The 25,714-nt window shown below is 38.7% G+C and overlaps 1 protein-coding gene across 2 annotated transcripts; it reads left to right on the top strand.

Moving 5' to 3' along the window:
* The first annotated feature begins 5,412 nt into the window (after positions 1-5,412).
* antxr1c (ANTXR cell adhesion molecule 1c) lies at positions 5,413-23,312 on the top strand. 2 transcript variants are annotated; one of them, XM_027005103.3, is made up of 18 exons: positions 5,422-6,124; positions 10,773-10,844; positions 10,957-11,028; positions 12,096-12,177; positions 12,264-12,294; positions 12,456-12,529; positions 12,641-12,709; positions 12,967-13,047; positions 13,228-13,288; positions 13,898-13,996; positions 14,379-14,448; positions 15,597-15,675; positions 16,425-16,520; positions 16,906-16,944; positions 17,691-17,789; positions 18,096-18,263; positions 18,469-18,549; positions 21,560-23,312. In XM_027005103.3, exons 1-18 carry the CDS (start codon positions 5,970-5,972, stop codon positions 21,776-21,778), a joined length of 1,647 nt encoding a protein of 548 aa, XP_026860904.3. In that variant the 5' UTR covers positions 5,422-5,969; the 3' UTR covers positions 21,779-23,312. The 2 variants fall into 2 exon arrangements, 1 of the variants encoding a protein (XP_026860904.3); XR_014117216.1 differs by lacking the exons at positions 18,096-18,263; positions 18,469-18,549; positions 21,560-23,312 and adding an exon at positions 15,978-16,027 and having other exon boundaries at positions 5,413-6,124.
* Positions 23,313-25,714: the final 2,402 nt, after the last annotated feature.

The following is a 25,714-nucleotide window of genomic DNA, read 5'->3' as shown; positions in this document are numbered from 1 at the left end:
ATCACTTATAGAAAAATAACATGTTAATTTGATGAATATGAGGGAAAGGCTAAATGATTTCTGTTCTACTCATGATACAGAACAATAAATGTGAAGACAAACAACATTCCTAAATAATTACATAATGATAATGAGATAATGACTACTACCACAGCACCTAGCAGAATTAATTAAAGAAAAAAGCTACCACATGCCACTGACAAGTAAGCATTTCTGGCACCACTAAATGAGTTTCTTGCATATCGTGCCTACTAACTTAGTTAGGTGAGGGCTACTAGGAGATTTATTGAACTAACTTGATAGAAGATATTGCTAAGGTTTGATGATCTGAGTGATCTAGGTGAAACATATCAAACAATCATGACAGGAGGAACCATGCATTTACAAAATTAATAAAAGAATCTGACAATTATTTCTAAAAATCCATGAGTAGTAATTGAATGGATTTACAAATCAAACAGCCAGTAAAATGTTCCCCCACTCTGGTGCATGTAAAGATTCAGTGAATTATATTCTGAATGCATTTTAAAAATCTTAATACAACTCTTGGGTCAATCGGGTAAGAGAGCATTGCTTTAATCTGATTAAGTAAATGAAAATATGCCATTCTGCAGAAATCACTGATGTGTTTTTGTAGTTCACTGTGAAAAATAACTCTTTAATTGAAGAAAATTAAGATAGCCAACAACTAATGTTATTTATGCAGGCAGACATAAAGACAATGCACCTGTAAGCATAAGCTTCTAAGGAAAGGATGTTGAGTGTGCCCTGCATAGCTGTATAGTGTCTATGTGCAAGTGTCTAAAACTAAGCGTTGGGGGACTCCACAAAATATTACATTCAGTTGGGGGTATAAGCATGCAGTCTACTGTATTCACATTAATTTGAGGTAAGCAGGTCATTTGAGCCCTATTAACTCTGAAATCTTTAAAGATCATTACCATTTCAGTGCTGTGCGCAACCCAAACAAACAACAACTAAATTATTATAACTTTCCCAATTATTTTGTCAAAATGAAATTGGAAATGTTAAAGAACTACAAAGTCATTATCTGGTTTAAGGCCAACTTATCTGATTATATTACAAGCAGGACCCCAGTAACACTTTTCCATCAAAAAAGTGCCAGTGTTCATGCTGGAGCTTGTGCTGATTCTTGCGAACTAGCAAACATTTTAAAAATGGACCCATATTTCCACTTGTTTGAGAGCGCAATGACTATGAATCTGGAAGTGGACATTCACTAATTTGAAAACAGAAGTTTGAAGAAAATGTATAAATGTATAAACCACAAGGTATAACACTTTACTTTAGCAAATTTTGTGCTTTTAGGTGAAAAAACAGGAAAACAACTTTACAACATTATATGGTGATGCCAGGGCCCTGCCCTTCAGCAACTTGTGTCATAGGTTCATTGATTCCAGAACAACAATACTATTGGGCTTGAATGGAACTAATTTTTTTAGCTGAGAACCTTTTTTTTTGGTGGTGAAAATCTGCAGAGCCATTCAAGATTTTGGCATTAGCAGTGGCACGATGCAAGTGCTTTAATACTAGTATAAAAAGCATGCTGTGGCATGCTGCTAGAGGGAACCAACTGTCAAAGAAACTCAGAAGTGTGCTGACAATAGACTTATTTTTAAATCATGATTGAAAGCCTACCTACTCAAGGTACAATATACCTACATCATTGTTATTAGCTACTGGGGACAGTTCTACATTGTTGTCTCTCTGCTTTATCTTCTAGTGTTTATTTAGTTTTATGAATTTTAACTTAAAATTTTTTAATTACATTTTTTAAATTAACTTTACAATTTCTATTGAAATCAGTTATCTTTTATGCTTTTATTTGTAAAGCACCATGAACTAGACACCTCTATCCAGGCATGCCTAGAACTAGATACAGTTTTGGCTTCATTGTTTCGACTGTATGCTTTGTTTAGTGCAAGCCCAGATTTCTTTGAGTTATTGCACTCTAAGTTTAGCCTTTTGCATTGATTATCTGCAGGACTACTTGTAGTGTAGCCAAAGGGCAAATCCATTAGGCGTTCCCAAGGCCTTAGGAACCTTACCCTGAAATGAATGGAAAGTCTTAACAGTGAAACCAGAGCAGAAGACTGCGGTTAAAGCTGTGCTTTGTCATAATGTGATTGTATCATTGCACTCATGATCATCCGTGGAACCACGGTGGAGAGAGTAGATAGTTTCAAGCACCTTGGTATTCACATCTCGCAGGACCTGTCCTGGTCCCGCCATACCAACTCCCTGGCAAAGAAGGATCGTCAGCATCTTTACCACCTCAGACGCCTAAGAGACTTCAGACTGCCCTCCAAGGTACTGCGGAACTTCTACACCTGCACTATCGAGAGCATCCTCATGGGGAACATCACAGTCTGGTTTGGGAATAGCACTAAGCAGGACAGACAAGCACTCCAAAGGGTAGTGCGTTCAGCAGAGCACATCACTCACATGGAACTTCCTGACCTGCAGACCATCTACCACAAACGGTGCCAGACCAAGGCCAGGAGGATTGTGAAGGACCCCACCCATTCCAACAATAGGCTCTTCTCTCTGTTGAGGTCAGGGAGGCGCTTTTGCTCCCTGAAGACCAAGACAGAGAGACTGAAGAGGAGCTTCTTCCCACAGCTCCCACAGGAGCTTATTCCCACAGGAATATATATATATATATATATATATATATATATATATATATATATATATATATATATATATATATATATATATATATTCAATTACCACCATGTAACATAAAAACTGTAAATATGTCCTTTTACAAAATGGATCTGTACATTCTGTACATTGTGTACATATATATACAAACCATATACACTGTACATTGTGTATATAAACATAATATACATATATTGTACATACATTGTTAATATATTTTTGTACATATATAGAATATATATATTTCTCTATGCACCCCTGTTTTCTTTTTCCTCAGTTTGGACAGAGCACTCTCAACCATTTCACTGCGAGTTATACTGTGTATGACTATGTATGTGACAAATAAACCAAACTTGAAACTTGAAACTCCTTGCATTTCCCATCATGTGGGAGACCACTTGTTAAAGAACTGTCTCTCTGTTTATGCCTTTTTGTACTAGTTATATACACTATCACAAGTGTATTTCCTTGTCTCCACAGCTCTCCTGGACATAGCCACAGACAGACATTTCATCTACAATACTCAACCAGTCTGTGAACATCTGTAAGCAATCTTTTTAGTAAGCAGTATCTGTCCATTCTCAGGATAGACCATAGAAGATCATCTGCATCACTGTCCCGTTCTTCCTGGCTATTGTCGCAAGGAGGTTTTATTGTGTATCATGAGTTCATTAAAATATTGTGTTTAGGATACAGAAATAATTAAAACTGTGGTAACATACATTCTATATTGTGAACAGAATTTCTTATATATTGATATATATTTAATGATATCATTGCTCTACTGGTCACTGTTATATTTAAAGCAAGTGACCAGTGAAGAAAGGTGTAATAAAAACTTTAAAAAAAAAAAAAATCATTATCACTTGCAACTTTGCAAAATAGTTTGTTAATATCTGTTTATTACCTTTTTGTAAACAATACCCTTTCTAATTTGTTTAATGTTAGCAAGTGAGTAAATTGCAAATGGATAACATTAGTTACAAATAGCTTGCCTCTTCATAGTAAGACAAACCTTTAGACTGTGGTATACATTTTGTAGAACAGGATCTGAGAATCATAGTCTATGTCTTTTTACAACCCCCCCATTTTTCTTTTCAGCCAATAAACACAGCACTGGATCTGATCCATGATGAATCACAGTACATAATCACAGACAGACCCAAAGAGGAAACATATAGGAGAAGTGAACCATGACACATTCTCCATTCTGGTTATCACATATAACTATTATAACACATATAACTATATAACTATATAACTATATAACTGGTTATCACATATAACTAAAATATAAAATAAATATATAACTATTTTACAGTTTTTCCTAAATTCTCAAATCTCTAGTTGCATTTCTCAAAACAGATTACACGGTACAGCACAGCACCATAGTTAACTTGCAAAAGGTCATAATTCACCCAAATTATTTCACTTGTGATTCCAAATGTAATTATTTTTTGACAAATAACTTGTGGGACCACAATGAAAGTCCCTTTGGAACCACAAAAGCATCGATGGTCAAAATCTTTAGTTATTTTAGCATTATTGTAGTAGACCCTGGAAGCATTCCTTAAATACAAATCTACGTTTTTTACTATTTGGTGACACTGAAGGTTTTACTGTACGGAATATAAGTAAGGAGATTGTAAGTGACGATCAGTAAATGGGTGATGGTGAACGTGTAAGTGGATGTGTGTCATGATTGGTGCAGAGACTGGTGATTGACGGGCTGGAAGTTTCTGATTGGCTGGTGGAGGGTAAACGGGACTCCGTGGGTCATAGGCTATGTGTGTGTGTTTGGCTTGGTGTGGTCCGGATCTTGACACACAGTCAGTTTCTCTCAAATGGCACTTTGTAGTTTCTCCTATATTTATGTTTCCAGAAATTAGAGGTTTTATTATGACAACATATTAATTGAGAAAACAGAACCAGCACGATGAAAGATCCAGTAACAGGAAACACAGCCACCACATTTAGTGCTAATTAATATCGCTATTTGCACAAAATGAGAATTAGATTTTAAAAGCACAAAATCCACACAGAAGACCATTCATCCTCAGAAAGAAATTGTTATACACACTGCATCTATATGCATTGTTTGGTGGACAACCAGAGCTCTGAAATGAAATCTCTTGCTTCACATTAATTCCTCTCTGCACTGCAATGCACTGTTGCTTTTGCATGTCGTCTGGTTGGTGCATCATTTCAGATGAAAGCATATCACCTCACCTCGGAATAACTAAACACAATATATTTAAAGTGCTTTTATTATAAGATGAATTAGTTTAAACCTTTATAATACATATATATATATATATATATATATATATATATATATATATATATATGTAGAATCTTGCGAGGTGTGTTGATGGGAGCTCTTAAAGCGTAAGATTTACCCACCTTAAAATTTATATGGTTATTGTTCTCGTTTATATTGCTATTTGTTTTTCTTTGTTTTGAATTCTGTGTTCCAGTTTTAAATAAACGAAATATTTTCTCATCACTTTTCCCAAGATTTGAAACCCAGTGTTGTTAAAATGGAACGTTAGCAGTTTGGAAATGTTGGCATATTGGAACGTTCTAAGGCTTTTCATTCGTAATCTGTCACATTATTCGTAGGGTTTCTGGGCAGACCCAGATTGTAGGGCAGGTTGTAGCAGATTACTCAGTAAATCCGAAATAAGTGTTGCGGGTTGACCGACGCTATGGCGAAAGAAATTAGGGAAAAAAATGAGACGAACGCTGGATTCCCGAAACTATCCTTTCAAGAAATGGGCGGAAATTTTCCATTTTTTTCTACAGTAGAAATACGACACCAAAATTCCTTTTTGCTGGGCCTTGCTTCTGCGTTTTTATTGAAAGATTACGTCTTTTTGCTTTGCATTAGCATCATTAGCATCACATTTAATGTACCTAGTGAGAAGCATTTCACTTTATTTATAAACGTAACTCTTTTAAGTGCAAGTAATTGTTGTACCCTTTTGATGTCGTATTTCTTTTTTTTTTTTACTGGTCACAACTCTCAGCTATTCTATGCGTTACAAATAACGGACTAATATTTTTCTGCCACGGCCAACGATAGTTTTGGAAAAGGAGGGGCTGCACACGTGAAGTCCACTGATGAGACAGGGTCAACATCCGCTACTGCTCTTTGTCTTCATCCTTTCTTCTGGACGTCCGCTGCGTGCGGCAAGGCTCCTTCGAGACGCACTGAGGATAATGTGAAAAGGCCTTTGTTTTACTGAGGAGTGATTTTTTTTTCCTCTCGAGTAAAAAGGATGTCGAGCTCTTTGATGAGTATGTTTCTTGTCTTTGCTCTTTTTGGATTTTTGTTATTCGCTGTCCAATCTGTCAGTGGTGAACCAGAGGCACGAGAAGAGGAAGAGGAGAGATCATGCCAAGGTGCCTTCGACTTATACTTTGTCCTCGACAAGTAAGTAATAGTTTTCTGTAGTTTTTCAAATTCTAGAATTCTCTCTCTCTCTCTCTCTCTCTCTCTCTCTCTCTCTCTCTCTCTCTCTCTCTCTCTCTCTCTCTCTCTCTCTCACTCTTCGGGTCCATCTTGAAAGAGCAACAGGCTACCTTCTTTGTTAGTCTCTTTACATCTACATCTACATATGTTGGCCTGTTAGCCATTTTATGACTATAATTTCATTTAACTTTGAAACTATCACTAAAGCATGTGTTCAGCATGAACCTAGATCTTCAGTATTTACTTGATGGCCTGCACTGGACAGGATTAGTCTTTGAAGACAAGGAGTGCTGTCATAACGTGGTTCTACATGCATTTTTTCATTATTTTTTATTTTTACTTAAAACAAATCTAAATTTTATCTTCAACAGTATGATTTACATGTTCTTCCCAGTCAGTAAATGTGTTTGCATAATGACGTAGAGAGGACCACTGTGTTGAACGGAGCTGGCTGAATAAGCAGTTAAGGTGATCACAACCTCATTCCATTGTAAAATTCTTCCCTACTTCAGTAATCTAGAACGGACATGTGTAATGTATAGATCCAGCCAAACAACTTCCTTTCTCATGAGACATTTACATGCCTGTAGCTGGGAGGATCTCATTTGCAGGATGTTCAAACTCTTTTTCCTGTACTTGTTTGAGGCAGGTATTTTTAAAACAATGTTGTGCAGCGGAGATGTAGAACTATCGATGGCCTCCTTTTTGGCCTAGACCCAAAAGCCACATGGGAAATATCTGTGGTGGCCAAACCCAACATACATCCTTGGAGAAAAACACACAAAACTAACTTCTTTAAAAAGATAGAGCAGGATTGTGCATTTAGTTTAGCCAAGTTTTTTGTTCTTATTCATGCATTCACTGGGGTTCCATCAACTCTTCATACCTAATGAGACCCAGTACATAGGTCATTAACAATAGTACAAATATTTAGTAAATGTATAGTTGTGACATCAATTGCATCAGTTATTAAAGAACCTTTGGATTACCCATCATTTGCATTTGGAAGTGTGTATTTTTATAGTCATTTTAACAAAAATATAAAAATGTACCTTATCATTGTAATTTCACTTACTTTGCATATTCTGAATACAAAGATTTTAATTTTGCCATTTGCTTTGAGTCAGGCAAGGCTGCATACTTCTCCTCTTAAGGGAAACAGAAATAACTGCAATGTCTACTGAAATTTCTCCTATTTTCTAGATGATTCTATAAGCTTCTTATTAATTCTGTTTTGTAATTTTCAAATGTAATGCTCCAACCATTCTCACTCAGAAAAGGATGGGTTAACCTTTAAGTCTGATTGCTCCACATGAAAGCTCAAGGTTTTCCTTGCAGCTGCTGCTATTGGCATGCTCATAAGTGCTCTCGGCCTTCAATTATTGAAAAAGCTGTCTTTTGTAAAATTTCTCTACAAATAAACTTTGAATTCATTTGAACTGAAAATAGTATTCATAATATGTAAATACATCACAACTGCTGAAAAATCTGGATCAATTATATGAGATTTTACTATATTTACCTATATGAGAAATTGTGTTCCTGATAAATCAGTGTTTGTCAGCTCCTAACCTGCTGTTTGATAAGATGCTACCCACACCTTACACAAACTCACTGTAAATGTATTTGTCTGCCAAAAGCTTGACCTCTCTATGTAGAGTAGTATGAACAGTAATCTGACTATATCAAACTTAACTCTTTCTGAGTTAGTGATGTGATCTTGATGGTTTGCCATCTCGCTTGATCTTAATTTCAGTTTGTTTTGGTAGCAGAGGAATGTTTCCAAAATTGATTGAGATTGAAATATTCTTATTTTCACCTATATTCATTGCAAAATGTTGCAATGTTGAAAAGATGCTATATAAGAACATTACAGAACATAGTTACATAGTTATTAGGAGTTAGTGCATGTGATTTTATTTATAGTGTTAAATCACCAACTAATACAACATAAAATAGGAAGAGCAGTTATTATAAATCCTTCTTCATATCTAATGTTTCTATTATTGTTTGTCTATTGCTCTTAACAGTTAACTATATGTACAGTGTGATTGTTTAGGCTATTCATGTTATGAGGTCAATAATTTGGACTCTACACATATTATCCCTTGTTTCTTCTATTGCTTGTCTAGGTAGCAGTACTATCTGGACAATGCTGTTTTGAAGGTTTTTATAGGAACTCATGTTGTAGCAACCAAAGTCTCCGTAGGAGTTTAGTTTTGTACTTCTGTTAGAATTTCATGATGTTTTTCTCTTTGTGATTAAATGTTTCAGACCCCTGGGTCATTCAGATTAAGGCAGCACAAACAACCAGCTGCAAAATGTAATAATTCAAATTCCAGAACTGTATTTTTTTGGGTTGGGCCTGAATTCAACTTCAAGAGCCAGGGGCGCTAATGCCTTGTTGAATGCTGGAGTTCTGCAGGATGTAAACAGAAGGGAGACAGTGAGGATGTTTGCTCAGAGGGTCCAATGCTGTTGGCATAGGAACACCCATATGTTTGGAATGGGGCAGAACGAGGAGAGGATGAAAGCATGCTGTGGAAAATTGTGCTTAGGGGCGGAGACTCAGACGCAATGCAGATACCTCAGGCTGAAAGTAGGTTAGTGGTTTACTCAGACCCCAGGGCCTAGTCAGTTCAATCGGAGTGTTTTCATTGGTCCCAGCACAGCTGGAACAGAACACGTGTCTCTAGGCCGCAGGAGTTTCTTCAAAAGCGTGAGAACATATTCGTAGGCATTGTGCTGGAACTCAGAAACAGCTTTTCTTTCTGCCATATTGCCATATTTTTCCTCACTTGCTTCTGAAAGCAACAAATAAATGTCTGGTGGACACAGACTCAAGGAGAGTTAGGAAATATTCTCTTAAACTAGTCTGGGCTTGAAGGATCTTCTCAAAATCATCATGGTGCCATTTTTAGCAGCCCTCTCTGGAAAACATCATCATAACAGTCATACCATGATCCAGCCTTCCTGGGGCCTGGGGAAGGATACTGCTGACTCAGCACAAACCCTTGCTGGACATTTTTACTTTTGCTGTCATGCTTGTCCCACAGATTGTGCAGGCACAGAAGAGAGGAGTAGCACTGCCACTGTAAAGATGAAAAGTGCTTTCCCAGATCAAGAGCTGCTGTGAGCTTTTAGAATTTGTAGCCGTGTCTTGGCCCTGACATCAGTTTTTAAGAAAAGTTCTTTTCACAAACAAATATGTTTACCCAGGTAGAATACTTGGAGTACTGTTTATAACTGCCAACAAGCTCTGGTCTGACAGTTTAAATCGATAGTCTGAAACTCCTAATGGAACATGAAGGTTGTGGGGGCAGCTAGGCTACACACTTTTTCAATTATCCCTCAACACATAACAGTCTAGTTTTGGATATAGTACCATCTGCCCAAAAGGGGACTCTCATGGAGTCCCGGCACATGCACATTTAATCATGCAGAAAGCATCAATCTGCCTGTTTGAAAATGACATCACTCATTTACTGCCTGTAAATCTTTTTTTATGAGCTCCATACTGCTGTTGCTCGCAGACCCACCTTCCAAAATGACACATACTGTTGAAATCTAAATCTTTGAATCTTATAACAACTTGCACAGCCCATTAAAATTACATCAAAGTAGGTTCACTGCAATACATTTCATCAAGGATCTCGCATGAAAATAGCCACTTCCTGCTCGAATGCTGTTTGTGCAGGTGAAGAAAATGCAAGCTCTGCAGCAGTTCTGCATTCGCTGGTACCTTGGAAAAGCCACTCTTCCAAGACAAACAGTCTCCTTTATGATGTTAGGAAAGCTGAAGTTGAAAAGTGGCAGGTCCTCAGCCTGGCGCTCACATGCATGGTAGTGATCGCCCTTCCCTGGACTTTTGCTGGGTTATGCACGTTACACTCTGTGCTGACTTGCCATTTGTTGACTCTGTTGGAAAAACCAGCCTGTTGGTTTTCATTTAGTGAGTCATTTGTGTGTGTTTCAAGATGAAACGAATACATCCAGTAAGCTTTATCTGGGGGTGGGTGGGTGAAGGGAGGTTGGATAGTACAAAAATTATTTTACATGACCTTTAGAATCCAAACAGCCTCTACAATAATGATGATGAATCTCACTCCTTAGAGCTGGAGCTTTCTGGTATGTTCTTTTCTGAGAACAACTGTCAACTATGCTTTTCTGGTGCTCTGATTAAACTGTGTTACATCAGCTGAACGAAGACCCATTTTAGAACTCTGTGTCAGTTTCTGAAGCTGCTCAGCCATACTCAGCAAAAATATACAGACTCTGGCCTGGATCAACGCCATAAATTGGCTCATTTCCTGTGTGTCACTAATGAATCAGTACATGCTTCCTCAGCGTGCAGAGACAGGAAGCAATCAGCCTTCACTGGGTTACTACTGCACTGCTGTGGGCCACAGCACACAGAGGGGCAAAATGAGAAGTACCCTGTGCACAAAAAGACCAGCCCTTCATCCTCTTATTTCACTCACACACATTTGATTTTAACTCTCCTATTTGGAAACTATAAAGTTCTTTGTTGCTCACTGCTGGAATTGAACACACACGAGCATCCACTTGATGATATTTATGATTGCTTTCAATCCCCTTTTCCCCTCAGGTCAGGAAGTGTCAAGCACCACTGGCATGAGATCTACTCTTTTGTTGAGCATTTAGCAGAGAAATTTATCAGGTACACATTACCTTTCAATGTTTTTGTCAGTGGTGGTCATTATACATATTTTATAAAAGAAAATAATGTGTTATTTGTTAATTATTGACAGTATCTTTACTGTGTCTCACAGTCCCCTGCTACGAATGTCCTTCATTGTATTTTCAACCAGAGGAAACACAATCATGGAACTGACTGAAGACAGGTATGATGGGTACAAGTGTGTATGGAATTAACACATACAGTACTGAAAAACAACTACAAAGTTTATTTTCAGTCCAACTGGACACAACTGAACACTGTTAGTTCATTACTTAGGATTATTTGTGTATTGTGTCATAATGAGTACATTACATTAAATTTGCCTCATGGTGTCTTAAGAACAGACGTAAATAGATCCATCACTGAGGTAAACACTCAGTTTCCTTGAGAAAATATTCTGCTTCTCATATTCATGTACAGTAAGGCCTGACAAAAAGTATTTCTAATGATATGGTTTCAGTAATGGCTAATTCCATTTTTAGAACATTCAGTACAGAGTGACAGAGTATGCTAGTAATTTGTCAGGTTACAGTCACCAACCTGTTATAACACTGAAGTTATTGCAAGAGTGCTCTCCAGTGTTTTTGAGCAGCTAGTTTTTACTGTATCTTCAGGAAATCACTAGTTTCAATCCCAGCAATGCCAGAGTCAGTCATGTCCAATAATGTTAAAGTTTAAGTGGCCCTGTTCTCTTGATGAAGTGGATGACCTTGCCTATCGCTGCCTCTATTATTCAGAGCAATGCTAGCCTCTTTTAGAAATCCATCACGTATAGAAAGGATGTTGTTAGCCCTCCGCCAGTGTGTTCAGCTGTCCTGTAATGACATGTGTGCAGCAGTTCAAATAGACCCTGGTTTCATGCATGTTAGAAGAGGCATTTCTTTATCCTTGTAGGTTGGTAGCTATCATGTCATGTGGAAGGCCTAGTTTGTGATGGGGACTGGCAATGATTAAGTTGGCAGAAAACATAGTGTGCATATTGGTAAATCCTGGAATAGAACCATTATATTAATAATATGTGTGAAATTTAAATGGCATGAATACATTACAATTACTAAACTTCATATATTTTGCTAAATGTAATTAATTAATTGCAGCATTTTACATGGAACTAATAAAAAATTTCAAGATACCAGAATTATGATTACTTATGCAGAATCCTCATTAGAGCTTTTATATTGAGGGATTGACATTTCTTTGATAGGACATTCTTTCTTTTCTGTGTTCAAGGGACCACATAACTAAAGGCCTGAATGTTCTGAGGAGGGAGATACCAGGAGGAGATACCTTTATGCACCTTGGCCTGGAAAAGGTTCCTTTTGCTAATCCGGTTATATAATACACTGAACAGCTTTTAAGTATAGCTCTTTCCAACAACCATGTTGTCATCATTCACAGGCCAATGAGCAAATTCATCAGGAAAATTTTGGTGAGTTGTACTAAGTAGCCCCAACAATTTCACCATCAGGGTTTTGTTTTGTTTTCTCTTGGCTTTTGTGTCTGAAGTGTTGGCTCAGACAAATTCTTCCATTCTGAACAGCATCTCATAAATGACGTAAATGATGATATCATTTTACCTTTACTTATTAGGTAAAGCAAGTGTCATCATTGCATTGACCGACGGAGAGCTGAATGAGCACCAGTTGGTTGCAGCTCAGCAGAAGGTAAAATCACTGACTCACATTTACTCATTTTCTTTCCATGTGTCATTCACACTCACTGTGACAGTATGACAGTTTGTGATATAACCATTCTACTTGCTTCTTCTTTGACAGGCTGCTCAGGCAAGGGCATTAGGTGCCATTGTGTATTGCGTAGGAGTCAAAGACTTCAATGAGACACAGGTGATGAAGATGACTACTGTTATGATTATGATCTTCATCTCATTGAATTCTGTTCATTTTGAAAAACATACGTAGTGAACTACAAGCTCTTTGAAACTGTAAACATAGAGGGCTGACTCCAAGACTCACACAGTACTGAGTATGGGAATAAATGAAGTTTACTTCACGAGTAAGAAGCATAGCTACTTTTTGGGTCTGCAGTGATATTAAAAGGTTAAACACTGTGCACATAAATAGTGGTGTTTGTCTTGTTGTAGCTGGCTACCATAGCTGACACTATAGAGCATGTGTTTCCTGTGACGGGAGGATTCCAAGCCCTTAGAGGAGTGATTGATTCGGTAAACAAAAAATCCATTTTAATATAAAACAGATTAAATAAATGCTGGAGAAATCTACTGTAGCCACAGACATTCCCAATATGACATTTAAATCATTACATGTGATTAATTTTCTAGTTCAGTTTTGTTGTTTGGCATAAAAATGCATTCATAATTAAACCCTGTGTATTCTTCTTTCAGATCATCAAGAAATCCTGTATTGAGATCTTGGCAGCTGAGCCATCCAGTGTGTGCGCCGGAGGTAAATGACAATAGGGCAGACATCCGCGTCAATAAAAGCTCCTTTCTCATTTACTAATGGCTGTGCTAATTTCATGAGAGCAAAGAAGAGTTCCTCACATCAGATTTCTGTTTTGTAGACCATTCTCTCAGGGGATCTTTTTTGTGGTTAATGTAATTATCTCTCTCTCTCTCTCTCGCTCTCTCTCTCTCTCTCTCTGCATACATACACACACACACACACACACACACATACCAAACAAACCTACTATATAACACACTGCAGAATAATTATGTACATGTACAGTGTTACAATATTTCTAAACATCTGAGTGCTGAATATAAACATCATTGGTATTAATATGCTTCATCAGTGAATGATTCTGTGGGAATGTAGTTTGTATGAGAAAAAGCCTGGCATATCCATTTCCTCAAGAGGAACATTAGCTCATTGTGGTTTTATTCTTGCCTTATTCAAGTGAGCAGTGATTATTCTAACATTGAACCCAAAGTGCATTGGTAAAGTACTGAAACTACAAATGTGTTTGATATTTGGTTAGCAAAAAAAACATAATACATTGTGACTTGAGAGCTAAAGTATTATCATAACAAGAGTGAATTCCTGCTTTAGAGTCATTCCAGGTGGTGGTTCGAGGCAACGGCTTTTTGCATGCCAGGAAAATCGACCAGGTGTTATGCAGCTTCAAGATCAATGACACCGTCACTTTAAGTGAGTTCTTTCTCAAAACCATTGAAACTCTTATAAAAACCCAGTGATACCTTATTAAAGTGGTACCTTTAAATGCCTGCCACACAGTTTGTGAACTAAATGTAAACATACTGTATTTGAACTTACATTTATGGCATTTAGCGGACACTTTTATACAAAGTGACTTATAATTATGACTGAGTAAAATTTACGCAATTCAGGGTTAAGGGTCTTGCTCAGGGGCCCAACAATGACAACTTGAACCAGCAAGCTTCCCATTACAAGTCAAGTACCTTAACCACTGAGCTATCACTGCCCTAAACATCAATAAAATTCACTTTATTTTGTTGTTATATGCTTAAGATGCTTTGTGAAAGTGATGTTTTCTGCTCTGTCTCATTAGATGAGAGGCCTGCAGATATAGAAGATACGTATCTCCTGTGTCCAGCACCAGTTATAGACGAGGTGGGAAAGTAAGTGACTCCATTTGAGTGGTAGAAGGCAGAAAGCGATTTCTCAGGCCTCCCATGAGATCACACGTATCTGTCCAGTCTGTACACAACATGTGTCAGGGGTCACCTTTCACTTCCTCCTAAATCAAGTTAAGGGTCTTTAATATTGGTCTTCAACATGGGGACATTTCTCACTTGTTTGTTGCCCTGTGTTCCCCCTTTATTTATTTATTTATTTATTTACTTATTTGAGACTATACATGGGATCTTGGCTGTAGGGATTCAGATTATAAGCATTATTTTAGTGTTTGTGTTTGGAAGGTTTTTGTTACAGCATACTAGACTGCTGGTCTAAATCTACACCATCAAAACACTGATTTTCCTTTTGCTTTCTGTGGCTCACACCCTTAAACTTCATAGCCTCTCTCCTCATTTGTCTCTCCATCCCACTGAATGTCCTTGCAATCAGATTGCATCTAACCAGGTACAGGGCTGCATGTAACCAGAGAAATACAAATTACTTGGTAAATGCTCAGATTCGTCATACCTCAATAGCTCTGAACATTTCCTCCTTTTGCCTTTTTTCTCTGATAACCCTGAGACCCTCCCTCAGCCCTGAGACCCTCCCCCAGCCCTGAGACCCTCCCTCAGCCCTGAGACCCTCCCCCAGCCCTGAGACCCTCCCCCAGCCCTGAGACCCTCCCTCAGCCCTGAGACCCTCCCCCAGCCCTGAGACCCTCCCTCAGCCCTGAGACCCTCCCTCAGCCCTGAGACCCTCCCCAAGCAAGCAGTTCATCCTCTATCAGCCCTTCCTCTCTTTTCTATGCTCATACCTGGAGAGTTGTCATTTTTGGACAAAATAACTCCTGTCCCAGAGTTTCCTTCTATTTCATCATCTCATACTATCTCACTCTCATATACCCTCTCTCCACAACTCTCTCTCTCTCTTGCCTGCTTTCTCTCTGTGTCTCTCAATATTGGAGACTTTGAAGTGAGTGCTGGGAAGTCAGTTGATATCATTTTTATCAACAGGTCTCCTTCTAATAGTCATACACTTTACAAGATTTTTGATTTTGGCTCCTGTTGTTTTGAGCAGGCCATGATTTAGTGCTCTAGGATGTGTTGTGAGAACATTAGATGCAAGTAAAAAGTGTCCCTGTCTGCTTCAGGGTGGTGTACCTGCAAGTAAGCATGAATGAAGGCTTATCGTTCATCACCAGCTCAGTACACATCACCACAACCGAGTGTGTAAGTAGATATATACAAAAAACATTACTTATCAACATAACCACTACAGAGCAAATTCACTGTGTCAGCACGGCTGGTAGATTATTTTTAAAGTTTACGGACAGATTTCTGTGACCAAGTGTTGAACCACCTCATTGATTCAATTACCAGTCCTGGTCTCATAAAACAATTAGCAGTCTCAAGCCTATTGAACAATATCTATCAATCCCTCTTTAGACACTATGATTCTTTTTCACATTGTGTTTCTAATGATTTATTTATTTTTGGTTTTTTTTTCCTTTATTTGCTCTCTTTGCTTCCAGACTTTCCCCCTCCTTCTGGGGTTTTGCTCGAGGGGTCTCTTTCCCTCACAGTGAGTTCTTTTTTCTCCTCTTTGCTCTATCTACAACCAAACCACAGGGGCTTTTGAGCTTCTCCAGCCTAAAGCCCCCAAATATCCTGCCCTGGTCTGGGAGGGGCAACAGGGCCTCTTACCCACAAAATAAAATGACTGAAGAGAAATATCTCTTCGGTTTTAGTCTTAACAGTTTTAAGACAGGATACGCATTTCCATTAGGTCCCCAATGCATTCATTATATTTTCCTCCCATTTCTACCACTGAAGTCTGTGGCAATAAAGGACTGCATACTTGGTTTGTTAATCTTTATTTGAAATTGAAATACAGTTGTAGTACCATGAGGATTAAGAGCTGTCTGTAATGAGAGTGCTTTGTAAAATCTGTTTTCTTTCTATCCCTCACTTCATGGCAGTTTGATGGTACTATTCTCCTGATTACTCTGCTGGTCCTCTTCTTGTTGTTGGCCCTGTTGTTCATGTGGTGGTTCTGGCCCCTGTGCTGCACAGTAGTAAGTTTAAAACCTCATCAACTTCCTTGAATTGGAGATGCCTGATACATTCCCATCATTACACTGTCAGCGTTCCTCTTGTGACCTAAAAGATTTTGACCAAAAGAACTTATGATGGCAAACTTAAAGTGGAAAATCTAATCAATCACACTCAAATGAAAGAGCCAAGTACAGTCAGAGGTTTGAACTCTGTGGTTTAAAGTGAGCACTGTGTTGTATGTAACATACATTACAGTGGTTTGTAGAATCAGGTTATTAATTTACTTCTATCATGCAACTTTTTGAATGTATTTATGTTTTTGCTAATACATTTGAATAAATGTGGTGTTGTGATAGTTATTGTGTGAATGTAATGTGTGAATTTTTCTCTAATTTCTCTCCACAGGTTATCAAAGAGCCCCCTCCTCCTCCAGCACCACAGCCAGTGAGTCATATCTTCAGCCCTTGGCAACACTGGGCTTTGGGTATTTATTGTTGGGGTTTTGTTTGTTTTGTTTTGTTTTGTTTTGTTTTGTTTTGTTTTGTTTTGTTTTGTTTTGTTTTGTTTTGTTTTGTTTTGGTTTGGTTTGGTTTGGTTTGTTTTGGTTTGTTTTGGTTTGGTTTTTTTGTTGTTGTGCAAGAGACTTTGGATAATCTCTGTCATGATGATGGAATTCTCCCCAAGAATTTCTCATACTGTTGATCATGCAAGTCTGTCTGTGAGTCCACTCTAAAAACAAAATGAATGGAAAATAGGTGCTTATCTTACAACAAGAGGCACATTCTTCCACCGAAAGTTAGAACTTGGCTCTGAGAGGCTATATTTTCAGTCATGATTGCATAAGAGTTCTAGGCTCAGAGATTAAATTTGATGCTGTTGTCCCTGGTTAGTGATGAGGTTTGTGGCACATTGAGCATTTAATACATTAGTCCACGGTAAATGACTGGATCTCTCCCAACCATTTCTCAAAGATCCATTCCTTTAACCACATACTATCTGAGTGTGACACAAAATTAGGTTTTCACCCTATGCTGTCTGGCATATGCTGACACAATGTGCAAAACTCCTCAGCATTAATGCCTCGCGAGTTGTTTGAACTTTACCATGAACTTCTAGTTTAGACTCTCTGTTTTGCATCCCTCATTTTTAATCACAACACGTTCACTGTGTAATGTATTTTCTACTGTCAGGAGTCAGACGATGAGGATGGAATACCAAAAAAGAAATGGCCAACCGTGGATGCATCATACTATGGGGGAAGAGGAGTTGGAGGGATCAAACGAATGGAGGTAAATGGTCAATGATTATATATCAGAGTTCAACATTAGTTCAGAACATGTTGTATGTCTGTATTGGACATGCTGTATGTATGTATCACCATCAGTGACAGGCTGCTCCTGTCATAAGAAATCATTCAAAACCAGTCTTTCATTCAAATGCCATAAATTTTCATTTCAAAGCCTGTAAACATTGGAGACTTTGGGAAGTATCAAACAGACATTATTGAAGGTTGATGCAGGATTTTCCTGGAGATGTATAGAGTTTTAAGAACTGTCCTCTCCATCTGTGTTTATTTGTAACCATTAATGTTTCAGGTCCGATGGGGCGGCAAGGGCTCTACTGAAGAGGGTGCCAAACTGGAGAAACCCAAAAATGCAGTGGTGAAAATGCCGGAGCAGGAATATGAGCCCTTTGAACCCAAGCCCAAAAAACAAGGAAGTAAAAAGCCCACCCAGGACAGGAAATGGTACAGTCCCATTAGGGTAAGGGGATCTCAACATGCCAGCAGGCCATTGGTCATGTTGTCACTTTTAGTTTTTCAAGGCTTCCCATTTTGCCTAGCTTCAGAATTATAAGAAATTATACTAGGTATTTTTTGTGAAAGTATCTAGTTTAAGTTCTCTTTGTGTGCCTATATTACCTATTGTTTATTTATTGCCTGCAAATATTTTCTGTTAATATGACCAGGGCAAACTGGATGCAATCTGGGCTCTGTTTCGCCGTGGTTATGACCAAGTTTCACTTATGAGACCACAACCAGGAGATCATGTGAGTACTCAAACCCATTATGTACAGGGAAAATACCCAAAAAAAAAAAAAAAAATAAGTATACACACATATATCTCTAAGTAAATGCATCCCTTTCCCCATGTACATAATCTTTTTTTTTTTTTTTTTCTTCAAAAATTAACAACTTGGACTGTTAGCATCACCAGCATAACCATGTTTACCGGGTACATTCTCCACTATTGCAGGAAGATACAGTTAGTGAGTAGGCACAATAATTCCTTAAATCCTCCCCAATCTAACCACCCCCTAGCCAGACATTACTCCATCCCTCATCCATAGTCTCCAACCAGCTACACCCATAAACTCATCCAGTGCCAAGATACATCATAGGCAACTTTTGCCGCATGCTTCAAATCAGTGGTCATAAAAGTAAAAGAACACAGCCGTGTTGAGCAGATGCAGACATACAGTCTGCTGTTTTAAAGGCATGCCTTGCACATGTTTGGATGGTTCAGCTATGGACCACTCACCTTTAATGTTGAGTTGCAGATGATACCCTACCATACATGTGCAGGGTCTGCACACTCTGCCTTTAGCTTTTGCACTTAGCTTGATGATTTTATGGAAGCAGCCTCACTCTCCCCACCATCCAGCCTTCCTGCAGTGCTCAATTGTCTTCAGAATTTAATTGGGTTATTTATAGAAAACTCTACAACCATTGAACAGGAGCAGAGGGCCAAAGGTCCTCGTCATTTAAAATTATTCAGATTTTGCTTTGTAGCAAACGTGACAGATCGTTCAATTACAGCCAAGTAAAGTTCAAAGTAAAGTTCAGGTGAATTGTTAAACTTGCTGAAATTATAATTATCCACACATGCAAAAGGACACATGATATGGAGTTTATTCTAAAAACAGCATAATAAAGCTTCAACTGGTTTCTAGCTGGACTGCCAAGTGGAGGATTTGTTCTCTCTTGAGTTTTGGTCCTCCCAAGCTTTCCTCCTCAATTCTGCCTAGGGAGTTTTTTTTTCTTGCCGCTGTCACTTCCAGCTTGCTCATTAGGGAGCTGGACCATATATATTTGTAAAGCTGCTTTGTGAGATATGTGGTAAAAGTGGCTTGGTGGTTAGGGTGCTTGACTCGTGGTTGTGGGGTTGCTGGTTCAAGCCCTGCTGCTGCCAAGTTGCTGTTGCTGGGCCCCTGAGCAAGACCCTTAGCCCTCAGTTGCTCCTGTTTAGGCTAGTTGGCAGTGGTGTTCTCTACCTCTGTTCTACTATGCATGATGATGTGCTGTAAAAGGTTCTACATAAATGACTTTGATTATTCTGAAAGAATCATTGCTGCATTTTGTGCAATAGCATGGCTCTCCACACTGCCCTGCGATCTGTTATGCGGGGTCAGTAGAATGCCCTGGACTTTTTGTTTTTGCTGTAACAAGTATGGAAAGCAAACTGGCATCATTTCTTGTCTCAACTTACCTTCAGAAAGCAAACAACTCTCTGGCTAAAGATATTGTTAGGGCCACTTGAAATTAATACTGCCTTACAGTTTCTTTGCTTGTGTCTTTTGAATGCTAAACATTGCATGTGATGTTCGGGCCAGACTGCTGAAAGTCATTCACAGCCGTATTTGAGTGTGTATTTTGGCACCATATGGGGGATCATAGCAACAGCTGTAATGACACTATTCATAGTGTCCTGGCCTTTGGCAGGAACGTTTTCCCATAAATAGTTTCGAGCATTCCTTATTTCCACATCATAAAGAGAATGTCATTTTTCTTAGCTCATACTTATTAATTTTCACATTAATGTTTAACATGGACTACTGTGAACATGCCAGCTGTCTATTTTATTCTGTGTTTTATTTTCTGTTTATTTGGGGGGGAGGGGGCAGAGGGGGTTGTTTGTTGTTGTTTGCTTTTTATATGTCAAATGCTCTCCTCATGGATGGCTTTTCTAATCTCAATTATGCATGCTGGTTGAAGGAGAGGAACTCCTGCCCTGCAGAAAAAGAGTGATGCGTAGGTGAAGTGTTCATAGTGAGGTGCTTTATTCAGCAGTGGTATGTCTGTGCTTGTTAGTGATATAGTGTGTCATTTGCTTTCCACTCTGTGGTTTTCTCATCGGTACTCTCCAACAGCGCTCTCATGCAGGAACATGGGATCTCTCTTGTGCACAGAGATCAACTACATAAGACTTCAGCAGTTAGGATGTAAGACCCAGTGAGTTGGACTTCAGAGCCTTAATTAGAGGTTTTAAGTTTCACACACTCACACACATACAAACACACACACACACACACACACACACACACAAGGGCACACACTCCAGCAGACTGGTGGAGGGCATGAGATGAGGTCATCCACAACACCATCTTATCCAAAATGCCACATAAAACGTCTAACATGCCATTATGGGACCAGGAACAGACAGCTTTATGGGCCCATGTATAACTTCATAATGGCTTATGAAGGCCATTTTGGGCAGACATATTTGTTTCAGTGCCATTTAAATAAACAAAAAAACTCATAAACTCTTATCCCCCCAATAAATGCAGGTGTTTGAGTTTTCTTGAATGCAAAAGAAAACATCCTAAAAACAAGATGAGATTTTTGCTTCTTTCGTGGTGACGGGGTGAAGGCCCAGTGTTGAAACAGTTCAGTGCAGTCATCCTAAAATGTGTCCAGGGGGTGAATGCAGTACATGGTTTGGTATGTCAGAATGGGGGAGGTACTGTGGAAGCACTGGAACTGAAGTACAGTATTTCACAGACACTGGTGCAAAGTATTTGGTAATGGGGCACTTTTTTCCCCTTACCAATAATTTAGGGCAAATTCCTCAGTGGTTTTCACAGAGACACAGCCAGTATGCACCAGACAGAGGGACAGAGACGAAAAGAAAAGGGGATTATAAGAGATGTGTTGCTTCACCACAGCAAGGCATTGGAAAATAAAGCAGGCTAATGATCTCCTGCTGGAATAAGCCACTTGAAGCAGAGTGTAATCCCTTACTAATGTCACACCGTTCCTTCTCTGTCACCCCACCCCCAGGGTCGATGCATTAACTTTACTCGCGTGAAAGAGGAAGCTTCGAAGACCCCAGCAAGTGCCCAGAGCCCTCCACCCCCTCCACCTGACTATCGCCCCGCCCCCAGTGCCGTAAGCCCGCCCCCAAAAGGACCACCCCAGGCGGTTCCGGGCCCACCCCCTGCCCGGGCCCCTCCCGGGCCCCCAGGACCTCCTCCAGCACGGCCCCCTCCCAGACCCTGAGATCCAACATGAAGACCACCAGCACAGCTTGGTGCAGTTCATTTATCCAGCCAAAAGATGCTCCTCTCACCAAAGAATAAGGCACACAAAATAAAACAAAAGTTGTATTTATCAGTGTCAGAGTTAGGTGGTAGCCTCTTCTATGTGGTTTGTTGCTGGACAGCAAAAAAAAAAATATTGTAACAATATCAAAAAATACCTGTAATAGGGGAAAGATGCTAATATCAACTACTGAACACACCACAAGCAGCAAAAACAATAAAGAGAACATTTTTTTGCCTTAGAATAGGTGAAAATATCTCCTTTTTCTTATTAACTATCAGCTTCCCCTGAACTAAAAATAATACCATAACAGTCCTCTTTGTTTTGAAAGTAGTTTTGATTATATGGTTTATTTTTTTCCAAAGGTTTATATGTAAGTAGATTGCATTAATATCACTTTGGATTAAATATAAAATCACCACATATTGAACTTTAAAAAAAACAGCAAGCATTTGTGGTCATTTTATCATGCCATGCTTTCAGAAATGGATTTTAAAAGTTGTTTCAATGAGTGCTCTCTCAGGTTAGCCTCTTATCCTGTGACATCACAGAAGCCTGTTGACTGAAACAGGAACAGGTATCGCAAGTTACGAAGATGCAAGAATAGTGCAAGTTGCAGTTGTCCAAAAGTGGTGTTATTGCAAAGCTTTGATATATTTATCAAAACATTTGCTAGTCTGATGCTTTTGGTACGTAAAGTCTTTTTCTAGGCAAACTGTGTACAGATTTGTAGTCTGCAAATGAGCAATTGTTGAATAATTGTAGGTGTGGAAATAGAGTCCAAGAGTCCATAGCAATATTCAATAAGGTGTCTTTGCTTTTGATTGTAAAATCCTCTTAATGTATGCAGTCAGGTCAATATTTCGCATCATAAATGTTCTATATTCCCACAACTGTACTGTATTTTGATATTCATCCATTGCTTTTGTTGTATCATCAGACACATCACAACTGCAGGGCAGTTCAAAGTATCTAATTTATTATGCCCCCAGCTAGAGTAACTTACTTGAATATGACAAGGTGTCCTCTGTAAAAGGATGGACACTGTGCATGTAATCCACAAAAAAATCTTGACCTTTTTTCCCCTTTTATTATGATTTTTTTGTGCGTTTTTATTTCGCAGTTTCCCCAGGCATGAATTACTTGTAACACTGTGTTTAGTTTCCCTGTCTTATTTGGAAGGAAGGACTCTTGGTACTACGTGCAAAATGTTTAATGAAACCAGCTAATTGGATACACAATGTAGTTTGCAATGAGGTATTGGAAATGTTATTCATTATGAACCATATAATGAAGTTTAATTTGTGTACCCCTTTTTATCGCAGTCATTTGAAACAGTGTAAGCTGTACTACATGATACAGGAGTAATAGAGTGTAATACTGTCTTTTGTCTTAGTATTGCCTGTTGCCAACAGTATTGATGCATCTATTAAAAGATGCATAAACTGTTTCCTTTTTATACATTATTAATAAAGGTCATTTTCCAAGCTTTTATCTTGGTTTGATAATCATCATTCACATCGTTCATCAGGGCAGCATGTTTGGGAACTGTTAAGGGTGTTCAGGATTATGTCCCATTGATAGCTATACACTGTCATACTGAAGGGCAATTTCACATTGATTTGAAATTGATTAGAAAGAAAACAAGTAACCATTTATTTGAAAACCAGCTTGTAAGCAAAAAAAAAAAAAAAAAAAAAAAAAGACAGACCTGGTCAAATACACACATACACACACTCTCTCTCTCTCTCTCTCTTTCTCTTCAGCTAGTTTTAAAAACAAAAACCTATAACACACTTTCTAGGTGCAAGGTAAGGAAATATAATGCTTCGCACAAGACATGTAGTCTACCTGAGTGTTTCTCCAGCTGGTATCCAGTTACTACCTGTGTTCTTATTTCTTTATACAGTGGGGTGTTCCAGTGAGGGGAGCTCTTCTCAGCTCTCACAGACAAACCCAGCAAGGTTAAACAACATACAGAACAAACATGTTAACAAACCTTTGACATGCAGGTATCCACTTAATCCTTTATGTCTAAACATCATACTTCACTTGTAATGATCATCAGAAATAGCAGATTATCTACTAAAGTGTAGAAAATCAGTAGACCCCTGTGGTAATGCAGATATTCACTCATAGCAGGTAGGTGAGTTCATGTGATCTGGAGGGTCTTCTGGCTTACATTTTCATTTACATTTACGGCATTTGGCAGATGCCCCTGTCCAGAGTGATTTAATTAAGTGTTTTGTAGTCTCATACAAATAGTTATCCTCATTCTAGGATAAATATGTTGATGCTAAGAACACCAACAAAGCCCTGACTAAAATGGAAATGAAGACAGTAAAGTTACATTTTTTTAACTCGGTGAAAAGATGAGTCTTTAGTCTTTCATTTAAAGACATTCTCAATGAGTTGCAGGCATCTGCTTAAACAGAGGGGAAGAAGACCTGTGAAGAGTGAGTTGTAGTACTCCAGTCTTGAGATGAAAGGGAATTAAACAAGCACCTGATTGGCTTCCGTGGAGAGAAATGACAGAATTTTCTTATATTGTAGAGAAAGAACCTGCATGACCAAGTCAAGCCAGCAGTATGAGGAGAGTTAGTTACCCAGAATTACTCTGACGTTAGAGTGATACAAGAGTTCTCTAGTGAGTGCCCCAGGTCTTGACATGGGAGACATCTCCAACAATCTATAGTCTTTCTAAGATTTAACTTCAAATGATAAGCTGACATCTATGAAGAGATGTCTGCTAGGCATGCTGGGATGCAGTCTAAAATCAATGATGGCACCCCTGTTTGTACACACAAAATTTATATATATATATATATATATATATATATATATATATATATATATATATATATATAAGAGGACCGTAGTGATAGATGTGGCAATCCCGAGTGATAGTAACATCAGGAAAAAGGAACACGAGAAGCTTGAGAAATACCAAGGGCTAAAGGAAGAGCTAGAAAAGATGTGGAAAGTGAAGGCAACAGTGGTTACCATGGTTATCGGAGCACTTGGGGCTGTGCCCTCCAAACTGGGAGAATGGCTCCAGCAGATCCCAGGAACAACATCCAAGATCTCTAGTCCAGAAGTGTGCTTGAAGGAAAAGGACCGCCCAGAGGAGGCTGAGTGGGAAATTTATATATATATATATATATATATATATGTGTGTGTGTGTGTGTGTGTGTGTGTGTGTGTGTGTGTGTGTACAGTGTGCACTCTGTCCTCAACCTTTTTTGGGAGTCACACCTCTAAAGACTTGAACACAGACACTCAGGCTCACATGAACACACCCCTGCCTAAAACAATAGCCTTACTGTCTAAGGATTCAAATAGGTGATCGGGAGAATTTATTCTCTGACCCTAGTGAATGTACAGCGGCTGCAAACCTGCTCTGCCTACAATTAATCCAGGGAAGGATTTTCAGTCTTACTTTGGATCTGGGTCTGTTATTTATGTTGATGGTGCTGTAACATCATTACCAAGAAAGCAAGGATGTTCATCACTCCTCCAATGTATAATGTATCATGTACAGAAATGTGAGCAAATAGGGAACAACATCATAAAACAAAATCACCCAAAATATGATTAATGAAATGTGATAAATGTAGCATTGGCTGAAGAGTGAACGATAATATGTGCATCACTGGTGAATCTGTTCAGATCTAGACTTTGAGGTTACAAGTTAGGTTAAAAAGACACTGGACTCTTCATGCCCATATGAGTATGATGGTAAGAGGGGCACTTTTGAAAAAAAAAGGAAACTTTTCAGTGAATTTTGAGGATATGAATACAGTGAGAAGGAAGCTGGACTATTTCCTGTTCAGCATGAAGCAAGTACCCAATAGTGAGAGAGAGATGAAGTGAGGTTTGGCATTGCTTCTTAAC

The sequence above is a fragment of the Electrophorus electricus genome, chromosome 15, assembly GCF_041902795.1.
Source record: "Electrophorus electricus isolate QZ-2024a chromosome 15, ASM4190279v1, whole genome shotgun sequence".
Lineage (NCBI taxonomy): Eukaryota > Metazoa > Chordata > Actinopteri > Gymnotiformes > Gymnotidae > Electrophorus > Electrophorus electricus.
This window is presented reverse-complemented; position numbering and strand designations above follow the sequence as displayed.